This window comes from Sphaeramia orbicularis, chromosome 11, assembly GCF_902148855.1.
Source record: "Sphaeramia orbicularis chromosome 11, fSphaOr1.1, whole genome shotgun sequence".
NCBI classification, from domain to species: Eukaryota; Metazoa; Chordata; class Actinopteri; order Kurtiformes; family Apogonidae; genus Sphaeramia; species Sphaeramia orbicularis.
Window position 1 is genome coordinate 55,357,440 of NC_043967.1, and position 19,131 is coordinate 55,376,570.

Below are 19,131 nucleotides of genomic sequence, written 5' to 3' on the forward strand. Positions count from 1 at the left end.
CTTCTCAGTTTGTTCCAGTCTGATTTACTCAGTTTGGTGACGTTTAATATTTGTCTTTTTGACGACAAATCCAACAGAATACTGACAATGCTCTCAGATTTCCTATTCATCTCTGAGCTCCAAAGTTCATCTGTAAACAGGAGTATTTTGAAAAGAACTCACAGATTTACACTGATTTCATCCAGGTCTTAGTCAGTTCCCTAAAATACAGAAGAGGGTTAAGGCCGCTGGAGGGAAAAAAATAATTCAGGTCCAATATATTTTTTTGTTTCTATTCTGAGAAAAAAAAGACAGAATTCTGACTTTAATCTCAGAATTTTGACTTTTTTCTCAGATGAGCAAAAGGAGGGTGAATGTTATGTTTTGAAACTTGTGTTTTTTAAAGAAGCCACTGATATCTGCTTTCCTTCCTTTTGCTCATCTAATAGTGAAATCTGACACTAGCAAAACAAAGAACTATTTTTTTAATTTTATTTTTTATTCAAATGTTTATTCAGGATAGTTTTATAAGATATTATACATGACATCAGTCTTACAAAGTACACTGTTCACTTTTTTAAGAAGAAAATAAGGGTATCAAAAATGATCATTAAAAGGAAGAAAGAGAGAGAAAAAAAGAAAAAAAGAGTAGTATAAGTAAATTAAATTAGTATGTAAAAAATGGATAGTAAAAATGATATTAACAAACCTGTACACTTAGCCAACCACACTTTCAGGAAACAAGACAAAAAAAATAAAAAGGGGGGGGTACATAAATACGTGTATATGTATACACACAAAGCAGCATTCATTATCATAATACAAAGAAAAAAAAGCTTCACAGTGCACATGTACATTTAATATTAGGATATTCAAGTACAAAAGGCAACCATGAACATAGGATTAGCACAGAAAAAGAAAACACAAACAAAACAAAAAAACCTGGAGGGAAGAGAGTTAGTACTGTCTTCTATGTTCAGTCAAAGTCAGGTTTGTTCAGGTTATGTATGTAATCCAAGGTGCCCGACAATTTTTAAAATTCTCTTCTTCAAGTCATAAAGAAAATGTGAGTTTTTCCATCACAGCCAATTGGATCACAGCTATCCAGTTTTGGAGTGTAGGAGCTTCAGTAGACGTCCATCTCCTGGTGAGAGCTTTCCTACTTGCCAACAATAGGACATTAAATATATATTTGTGAGACGAACCCAGAACATCTGGTCTCAAACCCAAATATACAGTTTCAAATTTGAATGGGAATTGTCTTTTAAATATCTTTTCCATAGTTTCTTTGATTTGTTTGCAGTAGGTCTGGAGTACAGGGCATTGAACAGAACACACAGTGTGCCTTCTTTCCTCCACAGGATCACAAACATGAGGTGTTTTTGTTCAGAAAATGATTTTGAGCAGGTGTTTTAAAGAATCTGGTTAAATTTTTCCAACTGAACTCTCTCCAGGACAACGTTGAAGTGCTTTTCCATTGTTGCTTAATTCAGTTTTTCCCACACTTCTAATTGTAAAGAAAAGTTTCCTTCTTTTTCCCATTTTTCTTTAATGTAGGAAGTTTTCTCCCCATTTAAGTCATTTAAACTGTTGTATAATACAGAAATAATTTTAGGACCTGGATCAGAATCAAAGAACTTATTGTTAACATATGACAGTAAGAAAACAGTCTATATTTGTACAATGTCAATAAATACATGTGCATTTTTACATGTGAAAATCCTGCTCCTGTAGCTGTGAAAGTCGAACCAGGTAAGTGTCGTTATGTGTAAATGTCTAAACATTTATTTCAGATCCAGGTCATAAAGTTATGACACTGTTCTGTGATTTAAAAGTTGAATTAAAAACACTTTCAAGTATTGAAAAATGACTTTGTCCTGCATATTTGGAATTAAAACAGCTTGTACTTATACTGTTATTGTGTTAATTTCAGCTGCACAAGTTCCACTGATCCAACAGAACGAGCCCAAAAAAGGTAAGAACTATAACTGTGGCACATTTTCCCAAATCCCCCATGAGCCTTTGCACACAGTCAACACGAACCCACCCATGTTTCCTTTCATTACAGATGGTTCTCAGGGCTCTCTGGAGAGCAAGGACTCTGGTCATTCTTCCACTGGTGAGTGTCTGTGGATCGATGAAAATCCTCTTCTGTGTTATTAGATAAATACTTTTGGTGTAAACATGTTCAGTGGGCGGGGCTTCTCCACAGGAGTATGAAGTGTTGCATGTTGTGTCTGTTTGAACTAGGATCAAAAAACACAAACTCTACATGCAGAAGTAACGCAGCAGAAGACGGACTGAAAATAACATTTCTGTTCATTTCTTCAGGTGCGGCGTCGAGTGGAGCATCGAACAGAGGATCAGGCGACGGATCACATGAGTCTCTCCTGGAAAAATAAACCATTCAAGTCTCAGCCTGTAAAATTCAACAGGTTTTAAATAATAATTGTAAGTAATGATCTGAATCAGCGGCTCACTTCAGATAAACATGTTTTAAAAACCAGGGTAAAGCTTTTAAAGACAGTGGGAAGTGAGTTAAAGGTGTTTGATCAGAGGACGACTTAAGCCAAAGACCTGAGTTAATAATGCTCATCAGTCATCATTTTTATGGTCGTATATACTGTACAGGGGTTGGACAAAATAATGGAAACACCTTCACCTCAAGATGATAATGCCCCAATCCATACAGCTAGAATTGTTAAAGAATGGCATGAGGAACATTCTAATGAAGTTGAGCATCTCGTATGGCCGGCACAGTCCCCAGACCTCAACATTATTGAGCATTTATGGTCAGTTTAGAGATTCAAGTAAGACGTCGACTTCCACCGCCATCGTCTCTAAAAGAGTTGGAGGGTATTCTAACTGAGGAATGGCTGAAAATTCCTTTGGAAACAATTCACAAGTTGTATGAATCAATACCTCGGAGAATTGAGGCTGTAATTGCCGCAAAAGGCGGACCTACACCATATTAAATTATATTTTGTTGATTTTTTAAGGTGTTTCTATTATTTTGTCCAACCCCTGTATTTAAGACTATGAACGTCATGTACATCTGATTTCACGGCCCTAAAAATGTTCAGCAGGATGTGAAGGGAAATCAGTTCTTTGTCAGATGTTGAGACTTGCTGGAGCTGATACCGGTACACATGGTATCTGCTACTGCTCACAGGACTTGGTCATGACACCACCAGTACCACCCTAGGGTGGTCCAACAATCCTGGTAAAACATACAGTTTCAGATAACCTCCATTAGAACCTGCATTAGGTTCTGTCATTCAAAAGATGATTTAGGAAAAAATTTGGAGGAAAAAGCAGATGTTTTAGAGGTTGTACAATTTGCTGGAAGTTTCCTGGAATTGGACTAATTGTTCATTTTCAGCACAGACGAGCTGTAAGAGAAGAGTAGAACTATCAGAACCAAAGTCTGAGGGATTCAGCTGGAAATATATGGATGAAGTAGCTCCGCCCACATCTGTGGTACTGGAGTAAATATATGGATGAAGTAACTCCGCCCACATCTGTGGTACTGGAGTAAATATATGGATGAAGTAACTCCGCCCACATCTGTGGAACTGGAGTAAATATATGGATGCAGTAACTCCGCCCACATCTGTGGGACTGGAGTAAATATATGGATGAAGTAACTCCGCCCACATCTGTGGTACTGGAGTAAATATATGGATGAAGTAACTCCGCCCACATCTGTGGAACTGGAGTAAATATATGGATGAAGTAACTCCGCCCACATCTGTGGAACTGGAGTAAATATATGGATGAAGTAACTCCGCCCACATCTGTGGTACTGGAGTAAATATATGGATGAAGTAACTCCGCCCACATCTGTGGAACTGGAGTAAATATATGGATGAAGTAACTCCGCCCACATCTGTGGAACTGGAGTAAATATATGGATGAAGTAACTCCGCCCACATCTGTGGAACTGGAGTAAATATATGGATGAAGTAACTCCGCCCACATCTGTGGAACTGGAGTAAATATATGGATGAAGTAACTCCGCCCACATCTGTGGTAACTGGAGTAAATATATGGATGAAGTAACTCCGCCCACATCTGTGGTACTGGAGTAAATATATGGATGAAGTAACTCCGCCCACATCTGTGGAACTGGAGTAAATATATGGATGAAGTAACTCCGCCCACATCTGTGGAACTGGAGTAAATATATGGATGAAGTAACTCCGCCCACATCTGTGGTACTGGAGTAAATATATGGATGAAGTAACTCCGCCCACATCTGTGGAACTGGAGTAAATATATGGATGAAGTAACTCCGCCCACATCTGTGGAACTGGAGTAAATATATGGATGAAGTAACTCCGCCCACATCTGTGGAACTGGAGTAAATATATGGATGAAGTAACTCCGCCCACATCTGTGGAACTGGAGTAAATATATGGATGAAGTAACTCCGCCCACATCTGTGGTACTGGAGTAAATATATGGATGAAGTAACTCCGCCCACATCTGTGGTACTGGAGTAAATATATGGATGAAGTAACTCCGCCCACATCTGTGGAACTGGAGTAAATATATGGATGAAGTAACTCCGCCCACATCTGTGGAACTGGAGTAAATATATGGATGAAGTAACTCCGCCCACATCTGTGGAACTGGAGTAAATATATGGATGAAGTACTCCGCCCACATCTGTGGAACTGGAGTAAATATATGGATGAAGTAACTCCGCCCACATCTGTGGTACTGGAGTAAATATATGGATGAAGTAACTCCGCCCACATCTGTGGAACTGGAGTAAATATATGGATGAAGTAACTCCGCCCACATCTGTGGTACTGGAGTGTAGAACTGGTTGTGGTCCATTCTGTGACTCCAGTGTGACACCAGAGCAGAAGCAGCTGATGGTGGACACCATGATGTTAAATGCAGGTTCTTGGTTCCTCTAAAGCGTTGGGATGTCCTTCATCCATCAGATTGTGAAGGGAAGCAGATCAGGGCTTTTGTCTCCACCAGCACCATGCGTCTGTCTGAACCTTTGGATCTGCCACAAACATTCTGAACAGTTCCTCCAGTAGACTGGGCTGATGATGCAGACTTTCAGAAGGAGGAGAAAACTGGGCATTCCACTAAAGCTGTCAATGATGTCACTGACAGAGGGGCGGAGCTTATTCCAGACTTCAGCTGGAGCCGAACAACAAATGCAGATCACAAACAGTACTGGCAACAAGTTGTCAAAGAACACAGGAGCATTTTTGGTCATTTCATTAAACCAACAGTGGTTGTTGGACTTTGTAAGGAACATTTTTATGTGAGTCTCAGTTTGATTTGGAGAATAAAATGACAGATTATTCTAATCTGCTTTATTCATCTGGATAGTTCTGTTAGAGTGTACAGAGACATCTGCACCTGTCTGGGACACCTCTGAATATTAATTTGCATAAAATTTGGACCGAAGTAATTTGGCCAGATATGGAACCAAATGCAGGGTTCGAATCCAGAGAATCTGAAACATTTTTTTGGACCACCCTAGTACCACCGTCTCCCAAGGCCTTAGACCAGCAGCTCAACATGTGCTCCATAGATCCGTTCTTCTGGCAGAGTTGACAGGCAGGTGAGTCCACCAGGCCCCAGGTGAACAGATCAGAAGAGTTTGGGGGGACGTCGTAAACTGACTGGACCAGGAACTTGAAGCAGAGTGGCTCCAACTTCCACATTTCTGCCCATGGGATTTTCGGACCAGCTGCATGTTCCCAGTTGGTCCAGGCCCCCTGCCCACTCATGCCCACCATCCTGCTGAGGCCAGTGTCTTCTTCTTCTGCCCACACCTCAGTCTGCATTAGCCTTCGCCTCTCCTTTCCGCTGGCTGTGCTGTATGAAGGTGTAGTGGTGCTCCCAAGCCCCGCCCCCCCTTTTACCACTGTTCCCAGCAGGACGTTGTGCCGCAGCCTCGCCTCAGCTCGGGTGAGCGCTTCCTGAACACGCCATTTCCTTCCCGTTCTGACCTCTACCCCCACTGAAGAGTCCGTGGTGTCAGTTGAGTCTCGGTAGACCAGGACTTGTCTGGTTCTAGTCATCTTGAACTCCTCCACCAGACTGCTCATACAGGGCGATGCTGCTCAGACTCTGGGAGGTCCAGCCACCTGCACAGGAAGTGGTTTACCTGAGGTTCAAAGGTCTCCACGGTGGAAAACTGGGACTTCATAGACCAGAAGAGGCCAGAGTGGTCAGGGCAGGATTCCATGTTGGTAAATCCAGGCCTTGAATTTCCCGGGAATTCCTGACCTGTCCACGGCAGAAAGCCGAGCGGTGAGGTCATCAGTGGTTGACTGGACAGATACGGAGTCCTTCAGGTGGAAGAAAACACAAAGGCAAAAGCCTCCGACACCGACATGCAAATATATGTGGAAACCATGGAAACTCTGCACAGGAAAAAGAAAATGCAGCTACAGAAGAGAATGTGAAAATGTTTATACATGGGGGGGGGGGGGGGTTCTCCATCACACATGGAGGTGAGTTTGACTTGAAGCGACACACTGTATGTATGAGATGTTTGGTCACATTTGATCCATATTCCCTTTCACCTGTTTTTAAGTTTGGAGTTTGAGCTGAGAGACAACAAACAAACAAATATGCTTTTGTTCAGTATGTGGATAGTTATTTTTTGACAGAATTCCACAGGATATTTGTTTTATCTTATTGTATTTTTATTACTGTGTTAGAATGTTAAATGTTTGACTATCGTGTGTTTGAATGCACAAAGGTTTTTAGTCCAAGTCATTTTAGTTTGACTGGAAGTGCAAACAGCTGTTCTAATGTCGTCAGTTCTGCCTTTTTGTTTTATTGCACAGATTAGTTTACCTTTGAGGGTTGAGAACATGCACTCAAAAAAAACCTGCTTTTCTAAAACCATTTAATTACAATTTTGAAACTTGAAGTTTCTTTTTTGAGTTTTTAAAAGTAAATTTTGTGTTTTGTTTTTACAAGCAAAAAAAGTTTTTGAAACCTGTGGAAAAAAAAAAAGTAAAAAATAAATGCCCAGTGTAAAAATATGCACACTGTGTGCAACTAAATCAAATTGTTGTTATTCATATTTATAAGCTGAACAATAAGATGCACATTGTTTAAAAATCTAGACTTTGTTCCAGCATTACGGTTACATGTCCCACATTGTCCCACACAAACACACTCCATGTCCCACATGTGGCTCATAAATTTGACATTTTTAAAATGTAATAAGCCAATAACGTAATAAAAGTCCTGAACTGATAACGTAATAATTTTTGTCCAATAATGTAATAACTTATGACATTATTGACTGGTTATTACATTATTGGACTGGTAAAAAAAAATTCTTTGCGGATGTAATAACTGAGCCTATAACGTAATAAGTTATTACGTTACTGGCTTTTACGTTATCGGTTCAGGACTTTTATAACGTTATTGGCCAAAAGTTATTTAATTATTGGCCTGTTACATTTTTAAAATGGCAAATTTATTATATTATCAGCCGTTAATACGTTATAATAACCTATAAATAATCACAACTGAAAATTGTTGTCTCTGCTTTAGTGCAAAAAAACCATTAAATTATGAAAATACTTACTTTTATAAACTATCCAAACAAAAAAGATGTGAATAACCTGAAAAAACTGAAATTTATAAAGAAAAATAAGTACAATTTTAACAGTATTATGACTAAACGTATCATTTCTACATGTGCATTATAGCTCAGATCTACAGACAACAGTTTTCTTTAGACATTCCAGGTTGTTCATATTTGTTCAGGTTATTCACATTTTATTGTTACAGGATAGTTTGTAAATGTAAATATTTTCATAATTTAATGTTAGTTTTTGCACTAAAAGACAAATATTTTCAGTTGTCATTATTTACAGACATAATGTAAGAGTTTTTTCACATCATGATTTGGTCTTTTTTTTTCCCCTGGCAGCGCTGGGTTTGAGCAGCTGCTGAATATGGGTTCTGATTATGGTTTTACATATGAAGTGCGATACAGCGCTACAAAGAGCAGAGTTTTGATCTGCAGAACAAAAGGGGACAAGGACCGAAAGTTTCCTCATTTTGACCTGTCAGGACAGGAGCTGAGTGAGCACCAAAGTCAAGTATTTAGGTCACTTTATTACGGATCAAATGTGTGATGATGATGACATGTACAGGTAATGTCAGATGTTCTATGTCCAGACTAATGTGTTGGCAAGAAAATTCTGTGTTCCAGAAAATGTCCAGAAGACTCTGTTCTGAGCATACTGTCCTCCTCTGTATACTGCCCCCTGGTGGTGCAGGTTTATAAAGGCCAGCGTACAGAAGCTCACAGTTGTGTAGAATGATTCCATAGAATACTGCTGAAAAAACCTGGATGGACCAGAGCAGTGGGTTATTCTGCAGTGCAGGAGTGAACACTGTTCAGGCTCTGATGAGAAACTTCATGTACAAATGTATCTGTCGACTGAACGATGCTCAGAATTCCATCATTGGGCTTCTGACTAATCCCAGTCCTAGTTGGGTGTGGTACCAGTCATCCCAGTGGTGACGCTGGTACAGGTGTCTGTAATCATATTAATGATGTTTGGTCTGTATTTTTAACCTGTGTTTAAATGTATTCTGTTTGTTGATTGCTTGTTTGTTTTTTAAATGGACTCCCAAGTCTGTAAATAAAGATGAGGATGATGATGATGATGTATGAAAATGTAAATGTATTGATAGCTGAGTAGACCTCTGTCTTTTATTTTTGTTATTTATTCATTCATTCATTCATTTTCTGAACCCACTTTATCCTCACTAGGGTCACGGGGGTCATTTGGAGCCTATCCCAGCTACATGGGGGTGAAGGCGGGGTTCACCCTGGACATGTCACCAGTTCATCACAGACTGAACATACAGAGACGATCACTCTCACATTCACACCTGTGGGCGTGGGTTCTCTCCAGGTACTCTGGCTCCTCCTACATACATAGACATGCACTAATAGGTTAATTGGTTAATCTAAATTGCCCATAGGTGTGAATGTGAGAGTGATTTATTTTATAATGTTCTTTACAAATACTGTTTCAGCATTAGGTTGATGTTGTGATGTGGCTGAAGGTGAGCTGCTGCTGCTGAGTGGACTGTGAACAGGTGTGTGTGAGGGACACACTCTGGGTTTGTGGGATGGAAAAGGCCGTTGGTTTGCGGCATGCAGAGAAGTTTGTGTCTGGGAACTGTGGGGAAAGAGCTGGGAGTCGTTCGTGGCTGTTTAGGGTCACCGACGACGAAGACAGTTAGAATAGGGGTGAGCTGTTCCAGCGCTGGGAGGGGAGGATGGACGCCTCCTGTAGGACAGATGGAAGTGGGTCGCTCGGTGCTGCTCACCATTACCTTCGCCGGTAGTGATGTGACGTTCACGAACGAATCGAATCTTTTGAATGGCTCTTTGAAATGAATGATGGGAACCGAGTCTTTGTAAAGAGCTGTTCTTTTTTTTTTTTTTTTTTTTTTTTAAGGAGGGAGTGTCTGATGCCTGTCAATTTAGTGTCACTGGGGAGGCATTGGACAGGAGGAGAATGTTCCCGCAGAAAAAAAAAGAGTGTACAGAGCATGTCTGATGGAAGAAGGTAAAAAACAACAACAGTTTGAAGAGGGAGGAGAGCAGACTGGAGGAGGAGGAGCTGGAAGACTGGAGGAGGAGGAGCTGGAAGACTGGAGGAGGCGGAGCTGGAAGACTGGAGGAGGAGGAGGAGCTGGAAGACTGGAGGAGGAGGAGGAGCTGGAAGACTGGAGGAGGCGGAGCTGGAAGACTGGAGGAGGAGGAGGAGCTGGAAGACTGGAGGAGGAGGAGGAGCTGAAGACTGGAGGAGGGGAGGAGCTGAAGACTGGAGGAGGGCGGAGCTGGAAGACTGGAGGAGGAGGAGACTGGAGACTGGAGGGAGGCGGAGCTGGAAGACTGGAGGAGGAGGAGGAGAGCTGGAAGACTGGAGGAGGAGGAGCTGGAAGACTGGAGGAGGAGGAGGAGCTGGAAGACTGAGGAGGAGGAGCTGGAAGACTGGGGAGGAGGAGGAGCTGGAAGACTGGAGGAGGAGGAGGAGCTGGAAGACCTGGAGGAGGAGGAGGCTGAAGACTGGTCGAAACTGGAGAAAATTTTGAGAGTGAGTGAGCAGCTGTGAGTAATGAACCAAAGAAAAAGGAGGAGGATTTGGATGAACTTTCAGAAAGAAAAGATGGACAGACACTGGCAATATTTGCAAAAAATATATATCTTTTTTGGTCCAGTTCCATCATTTGTCTAATGTCACCTGTCATGGCTGGATTTATTCCACACATTTGGAACTAACGATTCTTCTTTATGGTAAGATAATATTTACTGCTGCGCCAATGAAACACCTTTAAACTGTGATGTCAGTCATCACATGGAGCCTGTTCAGTCATTCAAACACTGGTGTTTCAAAATAATGCAAAAAACAGAACAGAGCCAGTCTGTTGAACGACTCTTTTCAGTGAACGACTCCTGACTGAACGACTCCTGACTGAACGACTCCTGACTGAACGACTCCCTTCAAAGAGCCGACAGTCCCATCACTGTTCGCTGGTGTACTGGGTCCACCTCTGCTGAACAGCTTCTGCCACCGCCTGGTCAGACCTGCGTCGTCCAACCAAGCCGTTTTCCCTGGACAGTTGGACGGCACCTCAAGCTCAGACCCGGGGGGGGGGGGGGGGTTAAGTGCTAATTTATTTTCTGTATATTTGTGTGAGTGTATGTGTTTTAATGGGAGGGATAGAGTGGGCGGAGCCTAGCCGGGGGACTCACCTGTAGAGCAGTGAAGGAGGCCCCTCCCAGATAGCAGAATCAGTATGGCTTAAATGTGGCCCAAAACTGCCATGCCATTTAGGCAAAGTTCTGGGCAGATGTATGGCCCTAAATGGTCCAAAATAGTCAAAAAATCAAACCAGAAGGAAGCCAAAATTCACCTAAAACTAACTGCAGACTTCCAAAATAAAGCCATAACGGTCCCAGAAAAGCCCCAAATCCCCAGAATCCAGCTGAAAAGTAGCAAAACTGACCCAAAGACAGGCCTAAAGGAGGACACAATTCAGCCAAATTTGTGTTGATCATGCTTCTTTTTTTTTTTTTTTAAACAGTTTTTATTTCTCAGTTTTTAACTGTACAAAACAGTCTGCTCAGGTTGAGGAGCAGGAAAAGAGCAAAACAAACCCAAACAAACAGATGAAAAGAACAGCCTGTGATGGTGACAGAATATTAAGGTCCCTTAGTGGATACATTTGTCTCTGAATGTCAGCCATGTTCTGTGTTGTTTCTGCTTTTAAAATGAAGTGGGTTTTCTTGGTACAAATTCCTGCTCTTTGTGCAGTGTTTTGGCTTTACAGAAATCTGCCAAAACACAACCTAACACATCCATATATGGAATCAGATGTTGCCGTTCTTTAGTCACTCCTCTGTCTTACCATAAACGTGCCGTACCGTCCCCATACCTGATCCTGCTCTTTGCCCAGTCTTTGGTTCTCCACACATAGAACTCAGACACATACTGCTGGTGCCTCCACATCTGTTATGGAGAACCTTAGCAGAGGTGTTTTCTGTCAGACTGCAGTGGAAGCTCAGCTTCCCCTAAAATTACAAAAGTTAAATCGTCAAATCTGTTCAGTTGTTTTCATTTCATTGACTCCAAATGTGTTGGAACACGTTCATCTCTCAGACCAGTTGGTTCAGAATCAGTTTGATCCCAGATCAGTGGACTGGATGTTGTTCACTTCTCCTCCATTCCCGTGTCTGTGTTTTCTCCTCCATCTCTGCTCAGTGCATTTGTCCGTAGACGCTCAGCGTCCATGCACTTCAATGGGACTGAGTGGAACTGCTTTTATCATTGACTCTAAACTGGACGGGAATTGGATGAATGACACCATGTTGTCCCGCCCTCAGACGCTCAGCATCTCTGGGGCTGAATGGAGCTGTGGGCGGAGCTTGGCAGAGCTGAGCACCAGGATTCCACGTGCTGATTGGAGGATCAGTCGAAAGGCTGAATTTGATTGACAGCTGTTTTCAGATCTGCTCCTTCACTGACACAGTTCAGTTTAACACCGTCACACATTCTGCTGAGAAATCCAGACAGAAACCACTGTGAAATGACTGGTTCATTTCTTGCACTGTAAATAAAACACACTCATTGTACTTCCTTGTTTCAATTTAACATAATTTCAACATTTTCATGTTTACTTGGTACAATACGACCATTTTCTTAAAAATGAACGGAGGGCCGAATTTATGTTTGAATAACTTGACTTTTTTTTTTTTTTTTAAATGTAAGCCGACAATGAACTTCCCCTGTCTGAGAGACAAGCAGCCGCCACTGAACCTTAGTCATACCACAGTTAAGACTAAAGGTTTTCATAACGCCAAAAGAAAACCAAAAATTCCAAATGTGTGCCACAGTACTGCCATAATATTTGCTATGTGAGCTGCCTCATGTGGGACTGCTGTGGTCTGCTGTGCTGAACAGTGAAATAAGGCCAGTGTTCATTACAGTGTCTCCAGCAGAGGGCACTAGTGTGTGTGTGTGTGTGTGTGTGTGTGTGTGTGTTTGTGTTTGTGTGTGTGTGTGTGTGTGTGTGTGTGTGTGTGTGTGTGTGTGTGTGTGTTTGTGCTGAACCTTCAGCGTGCTGTGTTCTGTGGAAGTGGGTGATGGTGGGGGTCCTCTCCTGGACTGAGATGGTGCAGAACCCCCCCGGCCTCAGCTCTCATCTCTTTCCTCCTTTTATGAACTGTGTGTTTTATTTGGATTAAAGATTATTGTATTGTACTGTTTTTCTGTAGGTGATTATTGCATGGCTCTGAGTAGGTGACTCTAAGTTCACCACCCTGGTTGGAAACCACTTTACATGAACCCTTTCATGCACAGTGGTCACTCCAGTGGTCACTCCAGTGGACAGTTCTTCTCCAGCTGTTCTATTGTTTATTCATGGGTTCTGTTGTTTTAGTTCCAGATCAGCCAACACAGTGGAGCTGATGCATCATCCCAAACACTGCAGTTCATACATTTATTGTGACCTTTCTGTTCTTAATAAACCTGATCTGCACTAACATGTTTGAGTGGAAATCAGTTGCTAATTGTTATTAGACTGTAATTAACAATTTTCTGAAACAAAAAGTGTTTGTTTGTTTGTTTATATATATCCTACTGAGACCTAGCAATACATTTTGTCCTCTACAGGGGACAAAAGTTTGACAGTTTTACTTAAATGCTGTCCATTGCAAAGAACATTCCATTAAAAAAAAAAAAAAAAAAAATCAATAAATAGAAATTATTTTAAAAATGTATCTGAAAAAACTGTTGCATTATGCAGTTTCCAATAAAGACACTTTTAATGTAAAAAAGCTTAAATTGTGAAATTCCTGGGTCTCAGGAGGATATTATCTCCATGAAATGAGGAATAACTAATATTAGAGTTTGATAAAATGTGAGAAAACCTTAGCAATGTAGCAATTAGCAGCATTAAAAATGTTTTTATTTCATAGTTTTCACACAGTATATCACTTTCTGATGATGAGTTTTAAATACATGTTTCTTTGCTTCAAAAATTAAACATGGTGTCCAGCTGAGTGGACATTTTTATAACTCCACAAAAAAATAGGTTCATAAAAAAAAAAAAAAAAAAAAAAAAATCATTTGCATTGTTTTTTTCATGCCTAAAGAGGAACAAAAACACTCAAGAAAAAAAAATAATTACTAAGGTTCTCATAATTCATGCATGAAAGGGTTAAAATATCCATGCTCAGTCTGGGAAACATTATTTTCTGTAATTCTTCAGTACAACGGCATATTAGGGCCACATAAGTAAAAAAAAAAGTTTGTCACTACGAGAATAAAGTCGTAGTTTTTTTTTTTTTTTAAACCTCATTATTTAATGAGAATAAAGTTGTTATTTAAAGAGAATAAAGTCATAATATAATGTGCAGTCGTATCCACTCATCGATGTTGAACTGTGAACATTTAGTTCAGTTCTATTTTCATTTGTGGTTTAGACACAAAGGCCAAACTGAGTGTGTCCTCCATCCACATGAGTTTAAGGACTGTAGACAGTTCACACACATGTGGGTCTGTAGTCAGAACTGAACTGATTTGTGTTAAACTGTCTCTTTAGTTTCAGACAAACTGTTGTTCATCTGTAGGACTATCTGAGGAAACAGCAGAACTAAACCCAGGGTTTGTGTTTCTGAACAAACTGTGGATTCTCCTGTGAGTTTGAGTCCAACTGAAGGAAAGGATCTGCTCCACTTGTGTCCTTCACTGTAAAAGCGGAAACTGTCGAATTTTCAAAATAGTACGAGTTTAATCTCATAAAAGTACGACTTTATTCTCGTAGTGACAAGCGGATTTTATGTGGCCCTAAAACGCCGTCGTACTTCAGAATGTATATCCAGATTTTGATTAATGAAGTTGAAGTAATTAAAAAAAAAAAAAAAAAAAAAAAAAACTTGGTCGTCATAGTGATGGTACGTCACTTCCGTGCCGTCTGCTCAGACAGTTGCTGAAAACTCACTGGTTTCCTGTTTTCTCTTCAAACTCCTGCTGAATTTTTCCGTCGGAACCTCCTGGAGCAGCCATGGTGTAGTTCTACAGCTGACTGTCATCATGTGGATCCACCTGCAGACACTTGTTCTGGGAACTTCTGCTCAGTCTGTTGTCACACAGTGGTTCCCACACAGAACCCTCCCCGGACAGTGTTTACATGTCCTGCTCTGCTCTCCTGGAACCTCAGCGGAGGTGACACCAAAGAACTAGGACCAGGTTCCACATTCCGGGTCCTTTTTTTGTAATGGGAACGTGGAAACGCAAAAAGGCCGAGCCGAGCCGAGCCGGGCCGGGCCGGTGTCATGTGCTGTAAACCGGCCTTAAAGTGACAGTTCATACTTTGTAAAAGCTGCTGCAGCAGGAACAACTACAGCACCAGCATGTTTGGAACTCTGTGTTTGGTCACTTTGTCTGTTTTGGCGGCAGGACAGACGGAGGACAGAGGTAGGTGTGAGTCTGTGAACACATGAAGAAGTTTGAGTCAAATCGAAACTAAACCAAGTGTTGTGACTCCGGTGGGCGTGGTCTGTAAAGCACGAGAGCGGGTTGTGGCGCGTGCATGCGCATATGGTGTGAGTGGTCGAGCGAAGTGAGGGAGCGGCAGTTTGAGTGTGCGCGTGCAGGAGGGACAGGGTTTATTTTATTTTATTTATTTTCATTTGTATTCATATGTTATTGTCCTCACTGACAGTTTGCGTTTTTTCACAAGTTCAATAAAAAAAGTGACAGAGGAAAGTGTACTCTAACAGCAGTTTATAAAATAGTTATGGGCAGAACCTGGGGCTGAACTCTGACCCCCCCCCCCCCCCAGCTGTAGGTGATGCAGTTTTCTACAGTATCTAACTTTTTATTATTATGCATTTTGTGTGTTGTGTATCTAAGATTAAACTTTAGAGTGTCTTATATACCTTACAGTTTACACATTCCTTCAAATTAAACAGATAAAAAACATAACTGCATTATCTTCCATTTAAGGATGTAACAGTTATCGGTATAACGATAAACCGCAGTAAAATCACAGACGGTTAGTATTTGTTTAAATTCTAATTTTCATGATAACCATGTTTGATTACCACACTTTCCCAGAGAAAAACCCTATGTACAGATCTGCTTTTATGTCCAATATTTGAGTATAGTTTTAATTTATTACAATCTTAATTTTCTATACCTAATATTTGGAACCAATATTCACTTTTAAAGTCTTTGAAAAGGTTCATTAAGCATCTTTGGGTTATTTATGCAATTAATCATATACATTTTTCAAATCAGATTTTATATATTTTTTGTGTTTTCTGTCCTTTTATGTTTTTATAGTAGGTTAAAGTGAAAAAATAATAGACGGATGATATAGATGAAGTTGTGCTGAAAACACAGATCCCAAACATGGGTATAGTAAACATTTGTTTCTATAGTATATAAAGGCCAAATCAAAAGGACTGAAAAACAGACAAAATAGGCTCAGACCACTGAGGGTTAATATTTGAATGTTTCTGACACAGAAGGGACATTATGACTATTATTATTTATTTATTTATTTATTTTAAATACAATTTGGTTAAATTATTTCAGTGTGTGTATCAGTACTTTTTGAACATTTTGAGCACAATTTCAATAATACCACGATACTCATCTGTTTAGGACCTCTTTCTCTTTGTGAACACAACTGCATTGTCCAGTTTTTTATTTTAACCTGCCTTTTATTTTTTACTCTGCTTTATTGGTTGTTTTATACTCTTCTGTTTTACTGTTTTACTGTATGGTGTCCTTGAGTGCCAAGAAAGGCGCCTATAAATAAAATGTATTATTATTATTATTATTAATAATGATAACCGTGATAATTTTGGTCACAATAACCATGATATGAAATTTTCATATGGTTACATCCCTACTTACAATATTATTCATGATTTCATTGCTACACAGCTATGATGGTGTTCAGAGGTTGAATAATTCACAATGAACTTCATACCCTACAGTCAGAAAGGAGAAACAGTTGTGACGGGGTGAATCGGGCGCACATTGTCCTCTTCATGGCTGACTTTGGAAGGGCAGCAGTTTTTGGCAGGGAGTCGAATTCAGCACAACACCCCCTGTGCTCTGACTACGGTCGGACGAGCTGAGCAGGAATGGTTAACACAAGGTTGTGACGTATGTAATATTTTATGAGGCTTTTATAATCCTAGGTGAAAGGTTAGAGCAGGGGTGTCAAACATGCAGCCCGGGGCCCAAATGCGTCCCACCAAAGGTTCCAATCTGGCCCCTGGGATGAATTTGAAAAGTGTAAAAATTCATTTTAGTTCAGGTTCCGCATACAGACCAATATGATCTGAAATAAAATATCCTACAAAAAAATAATGACTCCATATTTTCTTTGATGGGAAGAAAATATTACATTATGTCTATAAATAATGACAAATTCAAATTTTGTCTTTGTTTTAGTACAAAAAAACCCATTAAATTATGAAAATATTTACATTTCCAAACTATCCTGAAACAATAAAATGTGAATAACCTGAACAAATATGAACAACCTGAAATGTCTGTATTAAATTCAGCCCAATTTGAACTCTTTTCTTCCTGTTCCTCAGTGTTTAATGACTTTGTAGATCTGATCCAGAATGCACATGGACTAATGAGAAGTGGAGGCAGAAGACTGTAAATATTGCACTGATTTTTCTTAAGAAATTTCTTTTTTTTTTTGGGTTATTCACATCTTTTTTGTTTGGATAGTTTATAAAAGTAAGTATTTTCATAATTAAATGGGGTTGTTTTGCACTGAAACACAGAAAAAAAAATTGCAGTTGTCATTATTTCGAGGTTCTTCTGTTCTTATTCTTGGTCCGGTCCACTGCAGATCAGATCAGACTGAATGTGGAACCTGGAAGAACAGGAGTTTGAGAACCTGGGTTCGAGTCTTACAAGTCGCATCTCAAATAAACAGCGGTTCAAGGGTGTTTTTACATCCTCAACAAGTTCAGGAATATCAAACATGCGGCTCCACTGAATGAATTTAAAAAATGAGAAAATTACACTGAAAATATTTAACACTCCAGGGTGTCAAATGGTATTAAGAAACTATTTACATGTGGGTTCTTCTATGAAACTGGTTCTAAAAACAGGACAGAGGATAAAACTCTAACCCAGATGTAGACGAATGTTCTGAAGCAGGTTTAGAAGCACAGCCCAGGTGGAGGTCTACCACAGCAGACTAGACCCAGGTGGAGGTCTACCACAGCAGACTAGACCCAGGTGGAGGTCTACCACAGCAGACTAGACCAGGGATTAAAGTTCTCCGTCACCACGACGGATTTCCGTCAAATGGAAAAATTGAGGGGGGGGGGGAGTCATACTGAAGTAACTTCCCCACGTGTTTCGCGGAGTCCAGTCGGCACCGCGATCCTGTCCTGGGTCTGCTGTCCTGGGTCTGCAGGTGTTGAACACAGGTACATGCACAGGGGGCTGATAGGTTTAACAGTGATGAGAATAAGATGACTTCTTTATTTTTCTGTCAGGAGGACAGGTTGATGACTATTTCTCTTTGGAAGGAAACGCTGCTCATTCTGTGCGTCAGAAACACATGGACCAGTTCAGCTTTACCGAAGTTCAGCCTCCAGACTAACTGGAGTTTAGTGCGAACAAGGAGCTTTCATTATGAAAGAACCACAGCGAAAAGGGAAGAAGACAGAACTGATCTGCATGGACCTTCATGTTTGGGTTCAGGGCTGATCTGCTCTGGACGGTATATGACTAGTGTGTGTGTGTGTGTGTGTGTGTGTGTGTGTGTGTGTGTGTGTGTGTATATGTGTGTGTATGTGCCCTTCCCATGCGTGCGGCTGTGCGCGCCGCGGCCTTACGCGGTTACGCGCCTGACTGCATAAGTGCTTTATTTGGACCCGTTTAGCATCTTATTTCTATGTGTGTGGTACAGTACGCAGATAAAACTGAATGAATGAGGAACAGCCTTGGTATTTGCAAAGCCACTGTAGTTTAAATCCCCTCAGAGAGGATCTGGAACGGAATAGAAGTTCTGTTTCAGTTGACGTAATTTCTTCCAATCAAAAGAGAACACGATATTGGCGGGGGTGGGGGGGTGGACGCAGGTTTAACGACGTACAGATTATTTTGGCTAGCATATACGACATCATGGACACGTTTGTAGAGGAAGGAGCTGAAGTGGGAACTACTGAGAGATGTGTGGAAAATACAGGGTGTCCCATAAGTCTCCATACACAGGAGACATAATACATTCCATACATATTTGGTTCTAACATGTATTTCTTTATATTTCTTCTTTATAGTTCTTCAGCAGTGGAGGACATGCATTGAAATGTGTTCCCAGTCATATAGAGCATATTATATAAATAAAAATGGTTTATGTGAAGAAACGTTTATTTTTCCTATGTATGGAGACTTATGGGACACCCTGTAGATGGAGGTAGGGCTGTGCAATTAATCGAAATTCAATTACGATTTCAATTATTACACTCAACGATTACAAAAATTATGTAATCGAGAAAAAACGATTATTAATTTTGAGTTGTTTTAATTCACACGCACACAAGCTCCCATGAGCTGCTCAGCCCCGCCC

General features: G+C 40.6%; 2 protein-coding genes across 3 annotated transcripts in view; both read left to right on the forward strand.

Annotated features, from left to right (window-relative positions):
* Positions 1-2,475, forward strand: part of LOC115428710 (major histocompatibility complex class I-related gene protein-like) — a 147,365-nt gene extending 144,890 nt beyond the window's left edge. Inside the window, exons 11-14 of the mRNA XM_030147893.1 lie at positions 1,714-1,731; positions 1,913-1,954; positions 2,048-2,098; positions 2,311-2,475. Coding sequence (XP_030003753.1) covers positions 1,714-1,731; positions 1,913-1,954; positions 2,048-2,098; positions 2,311-2,381 — 182 coding nt within the window. The 3' untranslated portion in view covers positions 2,382-2,475. The remainder of the gene's footprint in view (positions 1-1,713; positions 1,732-1,912; positions 1,955-2,047; positions 2,099-2,310) is intronic.
* Positions 1-19,131, forward strand: part of LOC115428713 (major histocompatibility complex class I-related gene protein-like) — a 52,785-nt gene that overhangs the window by 19,067 nt on the left and 14,587 nt on the right. The window contains exon 1 of one of the 2 annotated variants that reach the window (XM_030147897.1): positions 14,472-14,987. The exons of the other annotated variant lie outside the window; for it this stretch is intronic. Within the exon in view, the coding sequence (XP_030003757.1) occupies positions 14,924-14,987 (64 nt within the window). The 5' untranslated portion in view covers positions 14,472-14,923. Of the gene's footprint in view, positions 1-14,471; positions 14,988-19,131 lie in introns of those variants that run through there. 2 annotated transcript variants of the gene reach the window in all.